Here is a 19,949-nt window from a genome sequence, read left to right as displayed (position 1 = left end):
CGTCAGCAATGTGATTGTCAGGCAAGCCTGTCGACAGCCCTGTTGACTCTGCGGCTGAGTGGTGCTCGGTACTAGTGTAGGTGCACTACAGAGGACACACGGCCGCACCCACAACGGGTCCCATTCTCTGGTGCATTTAGATAGTGATGATACAGAATGCAGGCGAACGACTGATGAGGCCCGCCCCCTAGTCTGACTAGAGAACTCCGCTGTCAGTCAGATAGTCTACATAGGCCATAGTACACCGTAGAGACAGTGGCACCACCAGGTGGACAAGGGAGGCCCCCGTACGTATTGAGTTCTCAGAATAGCGTCGTTACGAATCATAGATCCACCGGCCGGAGCGGTCGTTGGCCCCGGTTCTGGCTTGTCTGGTTGTCTGGCTCCAAGGCTTCTGGCGCGGCTCGTTTCTGGTAGACCAGCCCTTTAATGATGGTCAGATAGATTGAGGGGCTACCGACTGGGAAGTTAGTGGGTCCCTGATTTATGCCAACGATTATTGCTCAATGTCGAATCTGCAATTTCGGCTCCAAATACTACCTCTTGAATCCTACGGTACGCGGCAGGCGGTAGGTAAGTGGACAGGGTGGGCATTGTGTCTAGGCAGCAAGATTACCCTCTGGGATTGCTTGGAAGCTCCAGAAGATGGATTTGAATTTACAATCCGAGTACCTCAAGCAATCACAGAAAGGAGGCATCGGAGAAAAAGCAACAAGAAGAAAAGACAGGCAAAGAGTAGCAAACAGAAAATTGAGTCTGCACTTATGCTGTCAACATGATTCAAAGCTTCCTATTTTAAGGTGACACACCCCCGCGAAGGCTTTCATTTAGTGGCGATGCGGCTGGCGGTTTGTTATGCGGGAGATTACCTAGCGGCGGCGTCGTCGTCTGTCATGTCAGTGTCAGAGGTGAGTACAGAAACACACCAAAAAAAATAAAAAAAAAAAGTTTAACGCGATTAGTGGATATATCTGTGCAGAAACGGGATTTGGCTCGTGCTGACTGCCATGGAGCAGAGATTAGAAAGGAAGAAATAGAGAGTGATACTTTATTGATTGGCAAATCTAAACGCACATGTTCGATCGAAGGTCATCGATTCCCCACCTATGGACCTGAGTTCCAGATGCGAAGCAATCCTCGGTACGCAATATTGGACGTGCTTGTAAAGATCATCACCACAGTGCATTCTTCTGTACGTTTGTATGTAGGTAATCCAGTTAGAGAGGCTTTTAGATAGTGGCAGTAGGTATAAGCTCGAGTCCTTTGTGTGTGTACGACGCCTGCTTGCCAGCAGATGGGAGGCCGACGGCCATGGAGACATCAAGGGGACCTACTTGTAGCTGAGTTGCCTAAACTTCCTCTGATCTTCTGCGTTTAGTACCGTATGGTATCTGGACATTGCTTCTGAGAACCTACTATGTACCTAGGTCCAAGCACAATATCAGACATCTGCGGGCTCTCAAAAGGAATATTTCACCGAGCCTCTACGGATAGCAGACACACACTATGTACGTACGAGCTGCTCCCTCCTTAGGAGCATGCTCAAGTACATAACGTACATAACCAAATAACGTGGTGCTGCGTGTACTAGTAGACTACGGACGCGAATAGCAACTGGATGAATGGATAGATTGGCCCAAGATTGCTCATGTCGTCATCATTGACGCCGAAAGAACATGGGTTGTGGAAACGGCGCGCAAGCATTGGTTATCGCAAGGCCTTGGAGCCACAGTCGGCCTGGAATCTATCGCTAGAAGAAGCCATTCGGCCGCCGGTACCTGCGTTGAACGGCCCGTTTTTTCTCGTCGGCACTACCGCTGAGCGTGGTGGTGTACAAGCATACATGGTTCGAATTCCATGAGCTACAGTGCGAACTAGACAAAAGCAACATTGGATAGCTCAAAAAGAAAGGCGCAACTCGCACTACGTATCTAGGTATCTTTGGATTCTACACTCTTCGTAATGCGAATACATCGTCTTCTGCACATATCTACCTATTTCGTTAGACGGCAAAGGCCATGCTGCTAGTGTTTCTCCTCCAGCCTTGAGCGTCCACATTTGCTATTGTTTATTTTTTTTCGGGAGAGGGGGAGGGGAGGCCATTTGTCGTTCAATAGGATGGGTATGAGGCACTTCTCAATATTTGTCCCTGCTCAGTCCGCGTGATTTTAAGCTTGATCAAGGCGTCTTGGCGCGAATAAAGAACTTTCCTTTCTTCTGGAAGAGAACTGGAAGCACTGTACGAGCTACGTGTAGACTAGCAAATGGCTGATCGATCGAATGCAGAAACATGGAGCATGGAAAAAAAAAAAAGGCACGACGGCAGAGGTACTGGCAAGCATTCTGGATGGCATGGTGGATATTTATCAACCGCGTGGCTCGTTCGACTGCTCCATGGCATTTTGCCTTTTGCTGGGTGGCTTTCTAAAAGACCATGGCGTGAAGTGTCGTGTTTACAAGTGTGTGCGACCATAGCCCAACGCGGTCAATTTCGCCACACCCAGGAGACACACTCACATTCAGCATTCTTATTGGTCAGAGAAAGCAGATCCGTATACGCACGCAGATGCAGCTCGCGCATGCTTACACAGTATGTCTTGGAACACGATGTTGCTTGCAGGTGTGATATTGCGCAGATCGTGGTGAGCGTGATATCTGCACAGTAGCAGAGTACATAGGTATTTGTCCGTATGGCAACAAGCAAGTCTATTTCAAGGGCGCTCTCCTGTCAGCCGAAAACATTTACCCAGCTGCCGTACATAGTAGGATAGGTATTTTGTAGTATCATAATTATGGCACTGCCTACAAAGCAAACACCAAAGCCTCTCCTCGAGACAGTATATCAAGTATGTACAAATCAAACATTTTCTTGTCCAATATCATATCCGACTAAATACAGCATGTATCGACTTGCCCATTATCTAGATTTGTTTGTATAGCCCTTGAATCGAGGCGCATTGGAAGATATTACAAAGACTGTTCACAAGTGACTCTCGCGGAATACCATTCAACGCTTTTCTATTCTCTCACCCCCCCACCCCCCTTCTCTCTCTCTCTCTCTCTCAGGTCCTCAATAACTACGTCAATGTTGATACCAGGTTGATTACTTGGAGAAGAAAAGTAGAGTCTGAAATCTATAATATCCTTGGCTTGGTGGATGGATGGATGTACATAGTAGTATATATTTGCACACGGCATGTATAAACAAATCCGACATATAATGGTTGGTGATTTATAAGCTTGATTTTGGTCTCATCTCGAGGCAGGCGAGGCAAGTGACCGATGAGCGCTATGTACGTGGTAGATACTATGATTCGAAGCGTTGGCTGGTACCTGATCTTCATGCTCTGTCTGTATGCTAAAATGATCCATGATGCTCGGTGATTCGCATCCTAGCGTACTTAGGCGAGTTTCCGGGCTGTTAGAAAACCGGATTCATGACCAATCACGACGTGGACAAGCCATAACCCTTGGTTGGCCCTTGTCGGTTGCCCCCTGTTTGGGAGTCAAAATCCTGCGCTTGACTCGATTCACTTTGCCTGGGCTATTGGGTCTCCGTCCTTCCTTGGGGTCCAGCAAGATCCGAAAAGTCAAGCAAGGCCAATTCCGCGCAGAAGCAGGAAAAAGGAGGTCCGATTCCCATGTGTACCCACTTCGTTTTTCGAAAGATTCGCCTCCCTTCTACATGGTATTGTCGTTCCAGTTCGTCAAGTGCTGTTTCTAGTGAAGGCAGCGTAGGTAAGTTATTCGTAGGATAGATTGATAGGTTGGTAGGTTTCTCACACATACACTCTCTCTCAGGTTTGTGAGGGAGGCGAGGGGGCCTCGTAATATTCCATACCTGGAGCCGACACGATGGTCTGATCGCCCATTTGGCTGGAGCTGCGCCTCACACGGCAAGCAGCCGCCAAATCAGAACGACTGAAGTGAACTGAAGGAGTAAATGATCAAATCTTGTGTACCTCATCCTATTCTCAAACCTGGAGCGGCAGGGAGATCGAGTAAGTAGTGGTGTAGGGTAGGTAATGTAGGTACCTGCTACAGTTGTCGATCAAATTCGAAGTTTTACTGTGTGTACATTGCATTATCCGCCCTACACTACATACATAGTACAGTACGCTGGTTTAAATACAGTATGAAGAATTCTGTCTATCATGTACATTAATTAATGCATGTGGTGTGCGTAACTTGTAGATAGCCTTCGCTTTTTTCTTCTCTTTGTCCCTCCTCCCTCCCAATACAGCACAGCCACTCCCGCATCTCGATCGTCGTCGTTGAACTCGCCCCAGTGCGCTCCCGCCGTCGCGCTGCTAGTGGCCCCCGTCGCGGAGCCCACTGGCTGCTGGGAATCCCCGTCAGAGGCATTGACAACGCTTGTAATGTGCTACTACCACTGTCTAGGCACCGCTCCTATTCCCCTTTCGACCTCATCTCAGATTTCCAAGCTTATTCTCAACCCCCTCCCCCCTTCCTGCTTCTTTTCCCCTTGCAAACCTGTTTCACGTCTCCTTTTTCTTGCTTTTGGATTCATTCTTCTTCCCTATCTGCTTTCATTTGCAGCAGCATTTGGACGGTGGTTTTTGTTTGGGAATCCCGAAGACGACCAAAGGACCGAAGAAAAGGATTCATTCCAATCGCTTGTCTCCTTTCCCGTTCTACGGAATCTGACTTTCGTTATCTTCCGCTCTCGCCCCTCCCGCTATCGTTGTCCTTCACATCCTGCATCGACTGGTACCCGTTCGCTCGTCCTGTCCAACGCAGCTGATAGAAAAACCTAAAAGAGACGGCTAGCTAGCTCGACGCGCGCTCACTGCCTTTCGCTTTACCTGTCGACTTCTGTCCCTCAGGCCTTCTCTCACCCCTAGTCGATCTTTCTGCAGCATCGAACCCTCTCGACCACTTGGCCGGAGCATAAAAACAAAAACAACAACCGAAGAAAAAAAAAACATCTTTTTTTTTTCTTAATTAATTGCAACGAGGAATTGTCCAATTGCTTCGCCAAAAGCGCTTCAATCGGCAGTCACTTGTTGGTTGGAAACCGTCTCTTGAGGATTTGCAGCGCTACACGCCTAGCTTCTTCTCTTTCGAGACGCCGGGCCTGCCGTATTGGATCCATAGGCCAACCCGCTACCAATTAGGCACGCCGCGTAACCTACAGCAAGGTACCGCCAATCCAATCGATCCTGCAACTTTTCCCCTTTCCCGCCCAACATCAACAATCTTTGTTTCTCACGCGAGAACACTTCCAGGTCAACACCACTCACAAACGTCACGCTTGTGGCCGGCCACTGTGATTGTCCCTCTCGTTTCTACCGTCATCGGGAAGGATCAAAAACTGCCTTTTAATCATAATTTTGCAGAGTCATGAGTTTGTGATTGGTACGTCGTCTCTCCCTCCTCCCTCCCACCCATACCCACCTCAACACAACGTCCACCAAGACAGGAATGCATACTTTTGGCAGAAGTGTAAATGAAGCTTAGCCTTCACGACGCGCTTAATTACAGCCTCTTTTTTTCTCCTTGAGCAATAACATGTTCCACTGCATATCCAGGCACATGGCCAATTCATACTGTCTCTTGCCTTGTTTCCAGCTAACCTGTCCCTTTCCACCCCGTTATTAGATCAGCGCCGATTTTCTAGACAAACGAGCCCCCATCTACGATCAAGATGTCGGGCTACCCAGGAGGCGGTGGTCATCAAGACTACGACGATGGCTACGGCCATCAGGGAGGTCACAACACGGACTCCTATTACCAAGATGAGCAGCATGGCCAGTACTATGACCATGACGGCTACGACAACAACAACAACAACAACAATAACGCCAATCACGATGGCTACTACGATCAATCGTATGTTTATAATATTCTATTTGGTGCTGCTTGATTAGAAACTAACATTACTTGCCCGCTAGTGGTTACTACAATGCCGACAGCCAGAACCCTTACCACCAGGACGGCGGCTACTACGACAACAATGACCAGTACCAAGATGACTACTACAACCAAGATGGGCAGTATCACGACCAAGGATATCAGCAAGGCCGAGGTCATGGCGAAGACGAATCCGAGACCTTCAGCGACTTCACCATGCGCTCTGATATGGCACGTGCTGCCGACATGGACTACTATGGACGCGGTGATGAGAGATACGACAGCTACAATGGTGGTGATCGTGGCTTCCGTCCTCCCTCGTCTCAGATCTCTTACGGTGGTAATCGATCGTCCGGTGCGTCGACTCCCAACTACGGCATGGATTACGGAAATGTCTTGCCTGCTGGGCAACGCTCCAAGGAACCCTACCCTGCCTGGACATCCGATGCTCAAATCCCCCTTTCCAAGGAAGAGATCGAGGACATTTTCCTGGATCTAACCGGAAAGTTTGGATTCCAGCGGGATAGCATGCGCAACATGTACGACCATCTCATGACGTTGCTGGACTCGAGGGCGTCTCGCATGACTCCCAACCAGGCCCTTCTCTCGCTCCATGCCGACTACATCGGTGGTGACAATGCCAACTACCGAAAATGGTACTTTGCCGCCCACCTTGACCTGGACGATGCTGTTGGCTTTGCCAATATCAAGGGCAAGGGCCGCAAGAAGTCCAAGAAGAGCAAGGCTCCCAAGGACGGCGCTGACGAACAACAAGCCCTAGAGGACCTTGAGGGAGACGACAGCTTGGAAGCTGCCGAGTACCGCTGGAAGACTCGTATGAACCGCATGTCTCAGCATGATCGAGTTCGACAGATTGCCCTGTTCCTGCTATGCTGGGGAGAAGCCAACCAGGTCCGTTTCATGGCCGAGTGCTTGTGCTTCCTCTTCAAGTGCGCCGATGACTATCTCAACTCCCCTGCCTGTCAGAACATGGTGGAGCAGGTTGAAGAGGGGACATTTCTCAACAACGTCATCACACCGCTGTATCAATATTGCCGTGACCAGGGTTACGAGATCTCCAATGGTGTCTACGTCCGTCGCGAGCGGGACCACAATCAAATTATTGGTTATGATGACTGCAACCAGCTCTTCTGGTACCCTGAGGGTATTGAGCGCATTGTTCTCGAGGACAAGAGCAAGCTGGTTGATGTGCCCCCTCAAGAGCGTTACCTCAAGCTTAAGGACGTGAACTGGAAGAAATGCTTTTTCAAGACGTACAAGGAGACTCGGTCCTGGTTCCATATGATTGTTAACTTCAATCGTATTTGGGTTATCCACTTGACCATGTTCTGGTTCTTTACCGCCCACAACGCGCCATCCTTGATTCTGGGTAGCAAGTATGAGCAGCAGGTTAACAACCAGCCAACAGCTGCCGCTCAGTGGTCGATTGTTGGCGCAGGCGGTGGCATTGCCTCTCTCATCCAGATCTTGGCTACTCTCGCCGAATGGGCTTACGTTCCACGAAAGTGGGCGGGCGCGCAGCATCTCTCTAAGCGTCTGGTCTTCCTCATCGTCATCTTCCTCATCAATGTCGGTCCCAGTGTCTACGTCTTTGGTATCGATGGAGCTCAGGACAATAAGATCGGCTTGATTCTGGGTATTGTCCAGTTCTTCTTCTCTATTGCCAGCTTCCTCTTTTTCTCCATCATGCCCCTTGGTGGCTTGTTTGGCAGCTATCTGGCCAAGAAGAACTCGCGCCAATACGTGGCCAGTCAAACCTTTACGGCTAGTTGGCCTCGTCTTCGCGGCAATGACATTGCCATGTCCTATGGTATGTGGGCCGTCGTTTTTGGTGCCAAGTTCGGAGAGTCCTACGTCTACTTGACGTTGTCGCTCCGTGATCCTATGCGTTACTTGTCTATCATGGACGTCAGCTCCTGCTTGGGAGATGCAATCATTGGAGATGTGCTTTGCAAGTACCAGCCCACGATCACCCTGGCTCTCGTGATCTTCACCGATATGCTCTTCTTCTTCTTGGATACCTATTTGTGGTACGTCATCTTGAACACGGTCGGTTCGATCGCCCGCTCCTTCTATCTGGGTTCGTCTATCTGGACTCCCTGGAGAAACATCTTCTCCCGTCTGCCCAAGCGCATCTATTCCAAGATCTTGGCAACTACCGATATGGAGATCAAGTACAAGCCGAAGGTGTTGATTTCTCAGATCTGGAACGCCATTGTCATCTCCATGTACCGCGAGCATCTCCTGGCCATCGATCATGTGCAGAAGCTCTTGTACCACCAGGTTCCGTCCGAGCAGGAGGGCAAGAGGACCCTTCGTGCCCCTACGTTCTTCGTCTCTCAGGAAGATCACTCATTCAAGACCGAGTTCTTCCCCAGCTACAGTGAGGCGGAACGTCGTATTTCGTTCTTCGCACAGTCTCTCTCGACTCCCATCCCTGAACCCCTCCCTGTGGACAACATGCCTACTTTCACTGTCATGATTCCCCACTACAGTGAAAAGATTCTGCTGTCGCTACGAGAGATTATTCGTGAGGACGAGCCCTACTCCCGTGTCACTATGTTGGAGTATCTGAAGCAACTGCACCCGCACGAGTGGGACTGCTTTGTCAAGGACACCAAGATTTTGGCCGATGAAACCTCGCAATTCAATGGTGAAGATGAAAAGAACGAAAAGGACACCGCGAAGAGCAAGATTGACGATCTTCCCTTCTACTGTATTGGTTTCAAGTCTTCCGCTCCGGAGTATACACTGCGTACCCGTATTTGGGCCTCGCTGCGCTCTCAGACTCTGTACCGTACAATTTCCGGTTTCATGAACTACAGTCGTGCCATCAAGCTGCTGTATCGCGTGGAGAACCCTGAGGTGGTCCAAATGTTTGGCGGCAACTCTGACAAGTTGGAACGCGAACTTGAAAGGATGGCTCGTCGCAAGTTTAAGCTCTGTGTTTCCATGCAGCGCTACTCGAAGTTCAAGAAGGAAGAAATGGAGAACGCCGAATTCCTTCTCCGTGCCTACCCCGACCTCCAGATCGCGTACCTCGATGAGGAGCCACCATTGGCCGAGGGTGATGAGCCCCGTATTTACTCTGCCTTGATTGACGGTCACTCAGAAATCATGGAGAATGGTTCGCGACGCCCCAAGTTCAGAATTCAACTATCTGGAAACCCAGTCCTCGGTGACGGAAAATCCGACAACCAGAATCACGCCATCATCTTCTACCGTGGAGAGTACATCCAGCTCATTGACGCCAATCAAGACAATTATTTGGAGGAGTGTTTGAAGATTCGATCCGTCCTTGCTGAATTCGAGGAAATGAAGACCGATAATGTTTCGCCCTACACACCTGGCGTCAAGAACCAGGCGTTCGCTCCTGTTGCCATTCTTGGTGCTCGTGAATATATTTTCTCCGAGAACATTGGTATTCTCGGTGATATCGCTGCTGGAAAGGAACAGACATTCGGTACCCTGTTTGCCAGAACCTTGGCCCAGATTGGTGGCAAGCTTCATTATGGTCACCCTGATTTCCTCAATGGTATCTTTATGACGACCCGTGGTGGTGTTTCCAAAGCTCAAAAGGGTCTGCATCTAAACGAGGATATTTACGCTGGTATGAACGCTTTACTGCGTGGTGGTCGCATCAAGCACTGCGAGTACTACCAGTGTGGTAAGGGTCGTGACCTTGGTTTTGGCTCCATTCTGAACTTCACCACGAAGATTGGTACTGGTATGGGTGAGCAGATGCTGTCTCGCGAGTACTACTACCTCGGTACGCAACTGCCTCTCGACCGTTTCCTCTCGTTCTACTACGCCCACCCTGGTTTCCACTTGAACAACATCTTCATCATGCTCTCGGTCCAGGTCTTCATGATCACCCTTCTCAGCATCGGTGCGCTCCGTCACGAGACCATTGCCTGCGACTACAACACAGACGTCCCTATTACGGACCCTCTGTACCCAACAGGCTGTGCCAACACCGACGCTTTGATCAACTGGGTCTACCGCTGTGTTCTTTCCATTCTTTTCGTCTTCTTCTTGTCATACATTCCCCTTTGTGTGCAAGAGCTTACGGAGCGTGGTCTTTTCCGTATGGCGACACGTCTGGCCAAGCAGTTCTGCTCCTTCTCTCCCTTCTTCGAGGTGTTTGTCTGTCAAATTTACGCCAATTCGGTTCAAGAGGATCTGTCCTTCGGTGGAGCTCGCTACATCGGTACTGGACGTGGTTTTGCCACAGCGCGTATTCCCTTTGGAGTTTTGTACTCCCGTTTTGCCGGCCCCTCGATCTACTTCGGTTCTCGATGCTTCATGATGTTGTTGTTCGCAACAATGACCATTTGGCAGTCAGTTCTGACTTACTTCTACATTACGGTGCCTGCTCTCATGGTTTCACCATTCCTCTACAACCCCCACCAGTTTGCCTGGAACGACTTCTTCATCGACTACCGTGATTTCTTGCGCTGGCTGTCTCGCGGTAACTCGCAGTCTCACGCCGCCTCGTGGATTGCGTACTGCCGTTTGTCTCGTACCAGAATTACTGGTTACAAGCGCAAGGTCCTCGGTGACCCGTCCAGCAAGCTCTCTGCCGATGTTCCTCGTGCCGGCTTCACCAATGTCATCTTTGGCGAAATCATCGCACCGCTGCTATACGTGGCTGTCACCTTGATTCCGTACTTGTTCATCAACGCGCAGACTGGTGTTTTGGCCAACGACAAGAATGCAAGTGCCACAAACTCCTTGATTCGTGTCGCCATTGTGGCCTTTGCTCCGATCGCCATCAACGCTGGAACCCTTGCCGCTATGTTCGGTATGGCCTGTTGTATGGGACCGGTGCTCAGCATGTGCTGCAAGAAGTTCGGTAGTGTCTTGGCCGCGATTGCGCACGCAATTGCTGTCATCATGTTGATTGTCTTCTTCGAGGTCATGTTCTTCCTGGAGGGTTTCGACTTCACCAAGACGCTTATCGGCATGATTGCAGTCATGGCTCTGCAGCGATTTATTTTGAAGCTCATTATTTCGCTTGCGCTGACTCGTGAATTCAAGACGGATCAATCCAACATTGCATTCTGGACGGGCAAGTGGTATTCTATGGGTTGGCACTCGGTTTCCCAGCCTGCACGTGAATTTCTCTGCAAGATTACTGAGCTGAGTCTGTTCGCCGCCGATTTTGCCCTCGGTCACATCTTGCTGTTCATCATGCTGCCCTTCATCCTCATTCCGCAGATGGACAAGCTTCACTCGATGATGCTCTTCTGGCTGCGCCCAAGGTACGTGTCCTCTTCGCAATACAGAAAGATAGTCCAAACAATGCTAACTTAATCGCCTACAGTCGCCAGATTCGTCCCCCTATCTACTCATTGAAGCAATCCAAGCTTCGCAGGAGAAGAGTGATCCGCTTTGCGATCCTCTACTTTTCCATGGTCGTTCTTTTTGTCGTGTTGATTGCTGCCCCTATCATTGCTGGCTCGTACATCCCCAGCAGCTTGACAAGCAGCATCCCAATGGAACTCTTACAGCCAACTGGACAGGATAATGACAATACGCTGAATGAGACCGAGACTGGAACAGGTGCTCAATCATACCACGGTATCGCAGCAACCGGAACGGCTTCCAGCACGAAGTCTTCGAACAAATTTCGATTTGTTTAGATACTAGTCTTTTTTCCACTAGGGGGCGTCATGTTATAGACAGCACGAGCACGTGCGGTTGTTTTGTTACCGCAAATGCAGGTAATCTTGAGAGTACTTTGTATTACTGGTATTGCGGCATGGTATATGGCCTTTCTTTCGTTATACACATCTAGAGTCTTATGGCATTGTTATATGGTTTACGGGTTTCATCTCTCTTTTCCTCCCTGTTGTGTCTCGCAAGATAATGAGAAAATGTGTTTGCGAAATGTATGAATTGCCACATTGGCCTTGATTTATCAAGGAGCACTGTATGCCTCCTAAGCTGCAGCTCAAAATGTGTTGTACTGTCACATATATGTGGTTGGTATCAAGACCACTGTTGAGGTTTGCCTACCTATATACCTAGCTCGCTATTGAGTTGATGATTGACTACCTATTTTGTACGTGCCCATGCGGTTATATCAATATGCATGACCTTGACCGATAGCTGCAAATTGTTCAAAGACGATATTTCAAAAAAAGCTTCCGTGTTCCTCCGATTTGGATGTATGGAGAAGGGTCGTTTCGTTTCGCCCATGCGACCTCTCCAATCATTCTCCATTCCAAAGATTTTCTAGTAGCCGCCAGCTTCCATCGGTTTATGGCACGAGAGAACTAGAGACATGGTACCTCGAATGACAAGAGTTGCTGGGTGAAGTGCATTTCACCTGCAGCTGGCGATGCGTGAGCTACGACTACCCGCCTAGTATTCATCTCGGTTGCAAATCGACCATCCTACCTACATTATGTATGTAGCCTGCTCGGCGCGTAATGAGAAAGGTAGGGTGGTGGTGTACATCATGTAGGAGGTAGGTAGGTAGGTAGGTAGGTAACGGGCTTGAGGCACAGGAAAATGTAATTTTAGAGTCGACAATTAGCGTGTATTATTAGGCTACCTTTACGGACCTAGGTAGATTGCTAGCGGCTGCTTCAAGGCCCAACCAGCATTCAAGCCAACATCAACCGGTTGCTTTCAATTGATTGACCAATGGATCGACGACCCCCTGATGACCAACTGACTTGATCAAAAAGTCCGAGTCCGCTTTGATTCGCCGCGTCTTTTCAGTCAGTCTGACCCTTCTCACCGTACCTAGATTACCTGGGATACCTACCTCTCTGCTTGTTGCTTGCTCGCATTCTGGAGTCGTGGTCGCATTGCATTTTATTTGCGCATTGCATCGCGTCGCGCCTAGTAGATACGGAAAGAAAACGCCTTGGGTCAGGACTATCGACCACATACTCCCCGACACGCCTTTCGAGTGTCTACATTACTACACTCTGATTCTAACATACAGACCTACCGACAGGCAGGCGGGCAGACATACAGAGTTATTCAAGAAACTTTCGCAGTTCGCAGTCGTCATCGCGGAGGATAGCGGCCATCTATCCATCTCAGTCTGTCCACTCTGCCTTCCCGCCGCTGCGAGCCAGAACGATTTGCAGTAGGGCAACTGCTCTCCGGTTCCCTCTCCTCTCCCTTGGTGCGATAGATACACTGAGCAGCCATGGATTTTCACGACGCGCAAGCCCGCCTCGTGGCCTCCCTTCACGATGTGTCCGAGGCTTTTCAGAAAATTCCTGGCAGCGCTGTCCTGATTCGATACATCCAGTCCAGCTACCAGAACGATCCCATCCGCTCCGCCATTGAGCTTGTTCTGGTCATCTTCTTTATCCGCTATCTACTCTCGCCCTCGTACCCGACTCACGGTCCCAACTATGTCAAACTGAAGGAGGAGGAAATCGACGAGCTCGTCAACGACTGGGAGCCCGAGCCTCTGGTCGCAGCCCAATCCCCATTCGAGGAGATCGAGGCTGAGAAACTGCCCGTCATTGTGGGGTACGTAGACGCATATCCGACTAGAGCGCTGTGGGAAAAAGGAAAAAAAGAAGAAGAAGAAGGCCTCCTTGGAACAACGCCTAGCTGGCTGGTTGTCTCTAATTACCTGACTGAACTGGTTTGAACTGACTGACTGACTTGCTTGCGCAGTCCGACCGGGCCGAAGTCCAAACTATCCAACGGCAAGACGGTTACCAACCTCGCCGCCTACAACTTCTATAATTTCAATGCAAACGAGCAGATCAAGGACAAGGCTATTCAGACACTGCGCACGTACGGCGTCGGCCCTTGCGGCCCGCCACAATTTTATGGCACTCAGGACGTTCACATGAAGACGGAAGCCGACATTGCGGCCTATCTGGGCACAGAGGGCTGCATCGTCTACTCACAGGCCTTCTCGACCATCTCCAGTGTCATTCCCTCCTTTTGCAAGCGTGGTGATGTAATCCTTGCCGACAAGCAGGTCAACTACTCGATCCGCAAAGGTCTCGAGATCTCTCGAAGCCAGGTCAAATGGTTCAACCACAATGACATGGAAGATCTGGAGAGGATCATGAAGCAGGTTGTCCGTGATCAGTCCAAGAAGAAGTTGACCAGAAGGTTCATTGTTACCGAAGGTTTATTTGAGTTGGTTGGTGACTCTACCAATCTGCCAAAGCTGGTACGTGCAAGTGAAACAGACAAGAAAGACAGGAACATGAATTCTGCGCGTACTCCCTCGATAAACTCCAAATGTCTGACCATGCATTTCACTTGCTCACTCGCTCTTTTACCAGGTCGAATTGAAGGAAAAGTACAAGTTCCGGATCATTCTGGATGAGACCTGGTCTTTTGGCGTCCTGGGCCGCACCGGACGAGGCCTGACCGAGGCTCAGAATGTGGACTCTTCACAGATTGACATGATTGTAGGATCGCTGGCTGGGCCACTCTGCGCCGGTGGTGGTTTCTGTGCCGGCGGACGCGACGCCGTCGAGCACCAGCGCATCACAGCCGCCTCGTACACTTTCTCTGCAGCCCTGCCGGCGATGTTGGCCGTCACGGCTAGCGAGACGCTCAACGTGCTGCAGTCGAACCCCGAGATTTTGACCCAGTGCCGCGAGAACATCAAGGCCATGAGGGCTCAGCTGGATCCCCGCAGTGACTGGGTCAACTGTACCAGCTCGCCCGAGAACCCCATCATGCTGTTGGTGTTGAAGCCGGATGTGATTCGGTCGAGGGGCCTTAGCTATACAGACCAGGAACGCATCCTTCAGGACTGCGTCGATGAGGTGAGTGCTGAACCGCTCAAACGGGCGGATTGGGGCTTGGTTGCATGGCAGCAAAAGTTGATTGAAACTGACTGTATATGTGTGCATCAAAGACATTGAACAACGGTATTCTCATCACTCGCCTTAAGAGCTTACCATCGGTGAAGGCTATCGGCACGCCCAAGGATGAGACATGGGCGATTAGCCCGGCGCTGAAGGTTTGCATCACTTCGGGATTGTCTAAAAAGGAAATTGAGAAGGCTGGTGTCACGATACGGCACGCCATCACCAAAGTCATGACCCGAAAGACCAACAGACAGTCGTCACTTGTGGCATAGTAGTTGTCAAGGCGCGGGCTGGCTGGCTGGACACCGACAGGTCGGACGGCAAAGATATGCGGCGGCAGCAGCAGCAGCATGGATGATGGCCACGGCCGACTACCCTGCCCTACCTACACATACAATCAACAGTGCTCTCCTTCCTCGGCCCGGGCGCAAAGCAAGCAATCAAGGGTACCGGATTGATTGTATGACTGGAAGAATTCACAGATGAGCCAAATGTATAATGTGCGGCCTCGTGATTAATGATATGCAGGTCACGGCATTAGAACGGCAAAGCGGTGTGGCTTCACAAATAGAACCGCCGACCCCCGATTCATTATAATAATATCTAATTGAATAAAGAGATTGCAACAAGACACGAACTGACGTTGGGTGGAAGGGGAACAATGTTTGGCGGAGGGCAGTCATGGGCAGTGGCGCGGGCCAGTGGAGATGACGCTGGTTCGTTGATTGAGCTTGTGTTATTCAAGGCTCGCTCACATGACAGACATGCCCAGAGCCATCCATTTCTGCAGCTATTCCTCTGTGCACTACTCGGCGTAGCAAGAAACTCGACGAGACACAAGCAAGCAAACAAACAAACAAACAGAAATACGCACCGTACCCAAGTTGGGACTACAAAACCCCTCCCCATCAGCCAATTGGGCCAAATGAGATAGCCTCTCCAGCTCCCTCTCGGTGGACACCCCCCCCCCAGGCGCAGGACGTACATGAGACGGTGAGAGAATAGTCATCGGCGTTGCTTGAAATATGGATAACCTTAAATTGACAGTTTCCTTGTTGAGCATGCAGCTATAACCCAGCCTATTCGGAACAGGTCATTGCAGCTCAACTCGTCTTGCCTACATTATTCAATTTCTATCAACGTCGCCCCATCCCAGTTTGTTGTTGAAGAGGTTGTGATACTCAACTTTCGGCGCTTCCATAATTCGTCAGAGGGCAAAGAGAGCGTCATCACCAAAAGAATCGATCTAGCCGCTCATCTTCATCAGCCTCTGCAATCCCCTTCAGCACCCGAAAATCGTCTGTCTCTTCTGGCGCGCCGAGACCTCCGCATATTCCTGTCCTCTCGCATGTGGCACAGAAACATCCTCTCAGAAAAGCAGACCCATCGTTCGCTTCCTCTCGGCTCTGTATTGGCATTGTGCCTTTTTTGTCTTTTTTTTTTTTTTAAATTCTTCGTGCTGCGCCGTAGATGCGTCTCTTGCGTCATACTTGATCCCATCAACGCAGTTTGGTCCAGGAAAGAAGGGGGAGAAGAAGAAAAAAACTAAAAGCTCAAAGATCGAGAGATTACGCTACCTAACTGAGTAGGTCATTGTCACTCGCCCTTTTGAAGTCGTCTTTTCCCATGTTCCTCCCTCGATCCCTCCACGGGGCATGGCCAAGTTTTAACAGACAGACTTACTGGTGGTTCCTGGCCATGAGGTGTCTCACCAGTTTGATGACGGCGCCTCCCTGGTCAGCCCACCATTCCTTCACTCCTACGTCGAGGTCATCTTGGCTAGGCAGGTAGGAAGGGAGGACACATTCCATTACTCAGTCGGAATTTGATTGATCTGGCAATTGCCGGAGCTGCCATGGCCGCCGCATGGTCATGTCATTTTACCTACACACACAAAGCGCGCACGCCACCCCGACAATGCTCATTTCTTCCTTTGTCAGCCCGTTTTGTTACTCTCTGTTCGATATCTCCTTGCTCTTCTTCTTCTTCTGCTCTCTCTCTCTATATTCTTCGTCGCCCTACTCTAGACTTGGAAACGATGGGCCTCTAACCTTCCTTGAGTTCATTCCTTGTTGCTGTTGTTATTGTTGTCCTTTTTCTTCTTCTTCTTCTTCTTGTTCCCCGTGGCCATCTGACTGATCTTTAGTCCTATCTCGAGCTACTTACGATAGGTGTTTTCCTGGCCGGATTGTCTCGTGGAAGTTGGTTTGTCACCGTCATTTATTTTCTTGAACAGAAAAGGTCCCCTAATCCTGAAGGGTTGAAAGAGGAAAGAAGAAGCAAATAGGAAACGTCACAAAAAGAATTTCTACATTGAAGCGCAGAATAAGAAGAAGCAGAAGACATGATGAGAACCTTTCTGTCGTCTTTCGCAGTCCTTTCGCTGCTGCAACTTTCAGCCGCCGAGCTTGGTGAGTTGCTTTGGATTCTCTTTCCTCTCTGTCGTCGTGACGGGACTTTGGCTGACCCGGGACAGAACGACGCACCTCACAACAGCGACATGTTCATCGCAGGGCCTTTATTCCCAAGCAGGACAGGTTGACCGTAACTGATGCCTCGGTTGCCTCGCCCACCGAGCAGACAGAGATTGTAGTCTATCTTGACCAGTTTGGCAACCCCGTCCATACTGCGACCGAGACCGTCGTCCATGTCCCCTCGGCCACGTCGTCCATTGTTGGAGTTTCGTCGGTTTCCGTGTCTCTGGGGTCGCCGGCCGTCACCACGACCGTTCCTGCTGCCGGCGTTGCAGAGGGGGCGGCTGCCAAGAACCCTCCTACCACTCTGGTTCAGAGCGCCGCATCAGTTCCGGCTGCGCCAGCCTCTTATCCGGTTTCGTCGTCGTCCGCTGTTCCGGTTCCCGCCTCCGGTGGCAGTGGCAGTACCCTGCACGGTGTCACCTACTCCCCGTATACGGGCACGGGTGCTTGCAAGACGGCGTCTCAGGTCGATGCAGATTTTGCCGTCTTTAGCTCCGACCACGGAGTGGTCCGCCTCTACGGCGTGGACTGCGACCAGGTTGCATCCGCCTACGCCGCGGCCAAGAAGTACGGCAACAAGCTGTTCCTCGGCATCTTTGACATTGACGAGGTGGACTCGGCCGTGGCCACCATGGCCGCCGGAGTCAACAACGACTGGAGCATTGTCGACACGGTCAGCGTCGGGAACGAGCTCGTCAACAATGGTGCCAAAAGCCCGGCCCAGGTCATTGCAGCCGTCAAGCAAGCTCGGTCCGCACTACAGGGGTCCGGATACCAAGGACCCGTCGTCACAGTCGATACGTTTGTGGCGGCAATCAACCACCCCGAGCTCTGCGATGAGTCGGACTACTGCGCCGTCAACGTGCACCCCTTCTTCGACCCCAACACGGGTGCCGACCAGGCTGGCGCCTTTGTGACGACACAACTTGAGCGGATCCGCAGCAAGATGGCCGATTCCGGCAAGCGAATCGTTGTGACGGAGACGGGCTGGCCATGGAAGGGCGAGGCCAACGGCGCCGCTGTACCAGGCACGAATACCCAGATACAGGCGCTCTCCTCCATCAGGGGCTCCTTCACGAGCAATCCCGGCGACTGCATTTTCTTTACTGCATTCAACGACCTATGGAAGAAGGCGGCGCCTGCCACGTTCATGGCCGAGCAGTTTTGGGGAATGGGCGGTCGATATTCAGCTTCTGACAAATAGTGGACGTTATCAATCTTGTTTTTTTTTCCTTAAATTCTAAACTACTCCCCTTTTTATTTTTCTGCTCCTCCTTTTTTTTTCCTTTCTTTTGAAAGCCATGGGCATTTGCTCATCGTTTTGAGGAGAAGGGAGAAAAAAAGAAAAGAAAGAACAATCATTTCTTTTAGTTCACCTTTAATGATTATTTCTTGAATACCCGGAGTCCACGGAGTTGGTGATCGAATAGCTGAATTCATCTCTCACAAGAGAGCCTAGGGGTTAGATGGGACCAAGCCGGCAGGATTGCTCTTCATCTCGATGATGAGAAAATGAAAGACTACTGATAACAATGATGTTTGGAAATCGGTGAGATTGCGAAGCAGTTGGTTTTCTGGGACATGCTTGTGGTTTTCCCCTTTTGTTTCTTATAGGGAACAAAACTCATTTCTTGTGCAATGCCATTTCCGCCGCCGAGACGCATGTCCATTGGTTTGTTATTCCACTTCGAGATTCCACCTGATGGGTATGTCTCCATTGACACATTGCAGTTATATTCAATCAAATCTGACGAGCGATTATAAACTTGAATTTGGTTTTGCGTGTTCATATGTTATCATTGTCGGGTTCGAAACTACTTGAGGTCTAGTTGGCAAATTGCCCAGAGAGCAAAAAGAAGAAGACAATTGTAAAAAAAAAACTAAAAAAAAAACTGCGCGGCTTGGGGGAGAAGAAGAATGAGAGTGCAAGGGACAAACAAGACACCAAAGAGCAGTATAGTTTTGATTCAAGGGCAATTACAGCATCTATTACCTTCACGAGTATTGCCAATCTCTTCTGGGCAAACTCGTTGTGATTCATCCATTTGCGCCCTCGACAAACTGATTCTCCATCGGTGTGCCCATGATCATATTTTTGATGTTGTTCCTGGCACTCCACACAATATTCTCCGTGAAGCCCTTCTGGCGTGTGACACCGTCATTGAATATTGCCTGGATATCGCTATCGCCTGCGAGACGTCCTTTGGCCTTGTGATGGAAGAACAGAGGTGGAGTCACGCTGATGCACTTGGTATCTAGGCCACGGTCTCTCGCCGTGGAGGCATCTTTGGCTACGCCCACGGTCGAGACGGCGCGTCGGCAAAGGGCCGCCAGCGAGTTGTCAAAGGGTCCGACGAGATGGTCCACCGAGAGGTCAAAGAGTACCTTTCTCGCGCCCCGCTGGGAGAGGGCATAGGCAAAAGTGCAAATGGGCGCTCCGGTAATGTGAACCCACCGCGTGTGCTCAGGGTATTGCTTGAAGTCTATGAGGCCAGTCACCCGATTCTGCGGTGGCACAGTGGAATCGTTCTGAATCATGAACTTGCGCTGCATGTATACAAGCCCGGCATCGTCGAGGGGTTTTCCCTTGTTCTCGTCCAACATTTCTGGGAAGACTTCGCCACAGTGGCCCAGCCATAAAATGTCCCACTCGTCGCCGTAAGGTGAAGTCGAGTGCGAAGAAGAAGAAGAAGAAGAAGAAGAAGAGGAGGAGGAGGAGGAGGAGGAGGAGGAGGAGGAGGAGGAGGAGGAGGAGGAGGAG

The 19,949-nt window shown here is 50.3% G+C and overlaps 4 protein-coding genes across 4 annotated transcripts; 3 read left to right on the top strand and 1 right to left on the bottom strand.

Annotated features, from left to right (window-relative positions):
• Window positions 1–5,668: 5,668 nt before the first annotated feature.
• PFICI_05905 (1,3-beta-glucan synthase component FKS1) lies at window positions 5,669–11,540 on the top strand (the record flags this gene model as incomplete). The annotated part of the gene is made up of 3 exons (XM_007834486.1): window positions 5,669–5,853; window positions 5,916–11,159; window positions 11,222–11,540. The coding sequence occupies 3 exons, from the start codon at window positions 5,669–5,671 to the stop codon at window positions 11,538–11,540; spliced, it is 5,748 nt and encodes a 1,915-aa protein (XP_007832677.1).
• A 1,526-nt stretch (window positions 11,541–13,066) lies between these two features.
• Window positions 13,067–14,983, top strand: PFICI_05904 (uncharacterized protein; the record flags this gene model as incomplete). The annotated part of the gene is made up of 4 exons (XM_007834485.1): window positions 13,067–13,398; window positions 13,549–14,059; window positions 14,175–14,666; window positions 14,759–14,983. 4 exons carry the CDS (start codon window positions 13,067–13,069, stop codon window positions 14,981–14,983), a joined length of 1,560 nt encoding a protein of 519 aa, XP_007832676.1.
• A 2,075-nt stretch (window positions 14,984–17,058) lies between these two features.
• On the top strand, window positions 17,059–18,392 carry PFICI_05903 (uncharacterized protein; the record flags this gene model as incomplete). The annotated part of the gene is made up of 2 exons (XM_007834484.1): window positions 17,059–17,122; window positions 17,188–18,392. The coding sequence occupies 2 exons, from the start codon at window positions 17,059–17,061 to the stop codon at window positions 18,390–18,392; spliced, it is 1,269 nt and encodes a 422-aa protein (XP_007832675.1).
• An 833-nt stretch (window positions 18,393–19,225) lies between these two features.
• On the bottom strand, window positions 19,226–19,792 carry PFICI_05902 (uncharacterized protein; the record flags this gene model as incomplete). The annotated part of the gene is made up of 1 exon (XM_007834483.1): window positions 19,226–19,792. The coding sequence occupies one exon, from the start codon at window positions 19,790–19,792 to the stop codon at window positions 19,226–19,228; it is 567 nt and encodes a 188-aa protein (XP_007832674.1).
• Window positions 19,793–19,949: the final 157 nt, after the last annotated feature.

The sequence above is a fragment of the Pestalotiopsis fici genome (genome assembly GCF_000516985.1).
Source record: "Pestalotiopsis fici W106-1 unplaced genomic scaffold PFICI_Scf_3, whole genome shotgun sequence".
In the NCBI taxonomy this organism is placed as follows: Eukaryota; Fungi; Ascomycota; class Sordariomycetes; order Amphisphaeriales; family Sporocadaceae; genus Pestalotiopsis; species Pestalotiopsis fici.
Note: the sequence above shows the minus strand (reverse complement) of the source record. Positions and strands in the feature narration are given on the sequence as shown.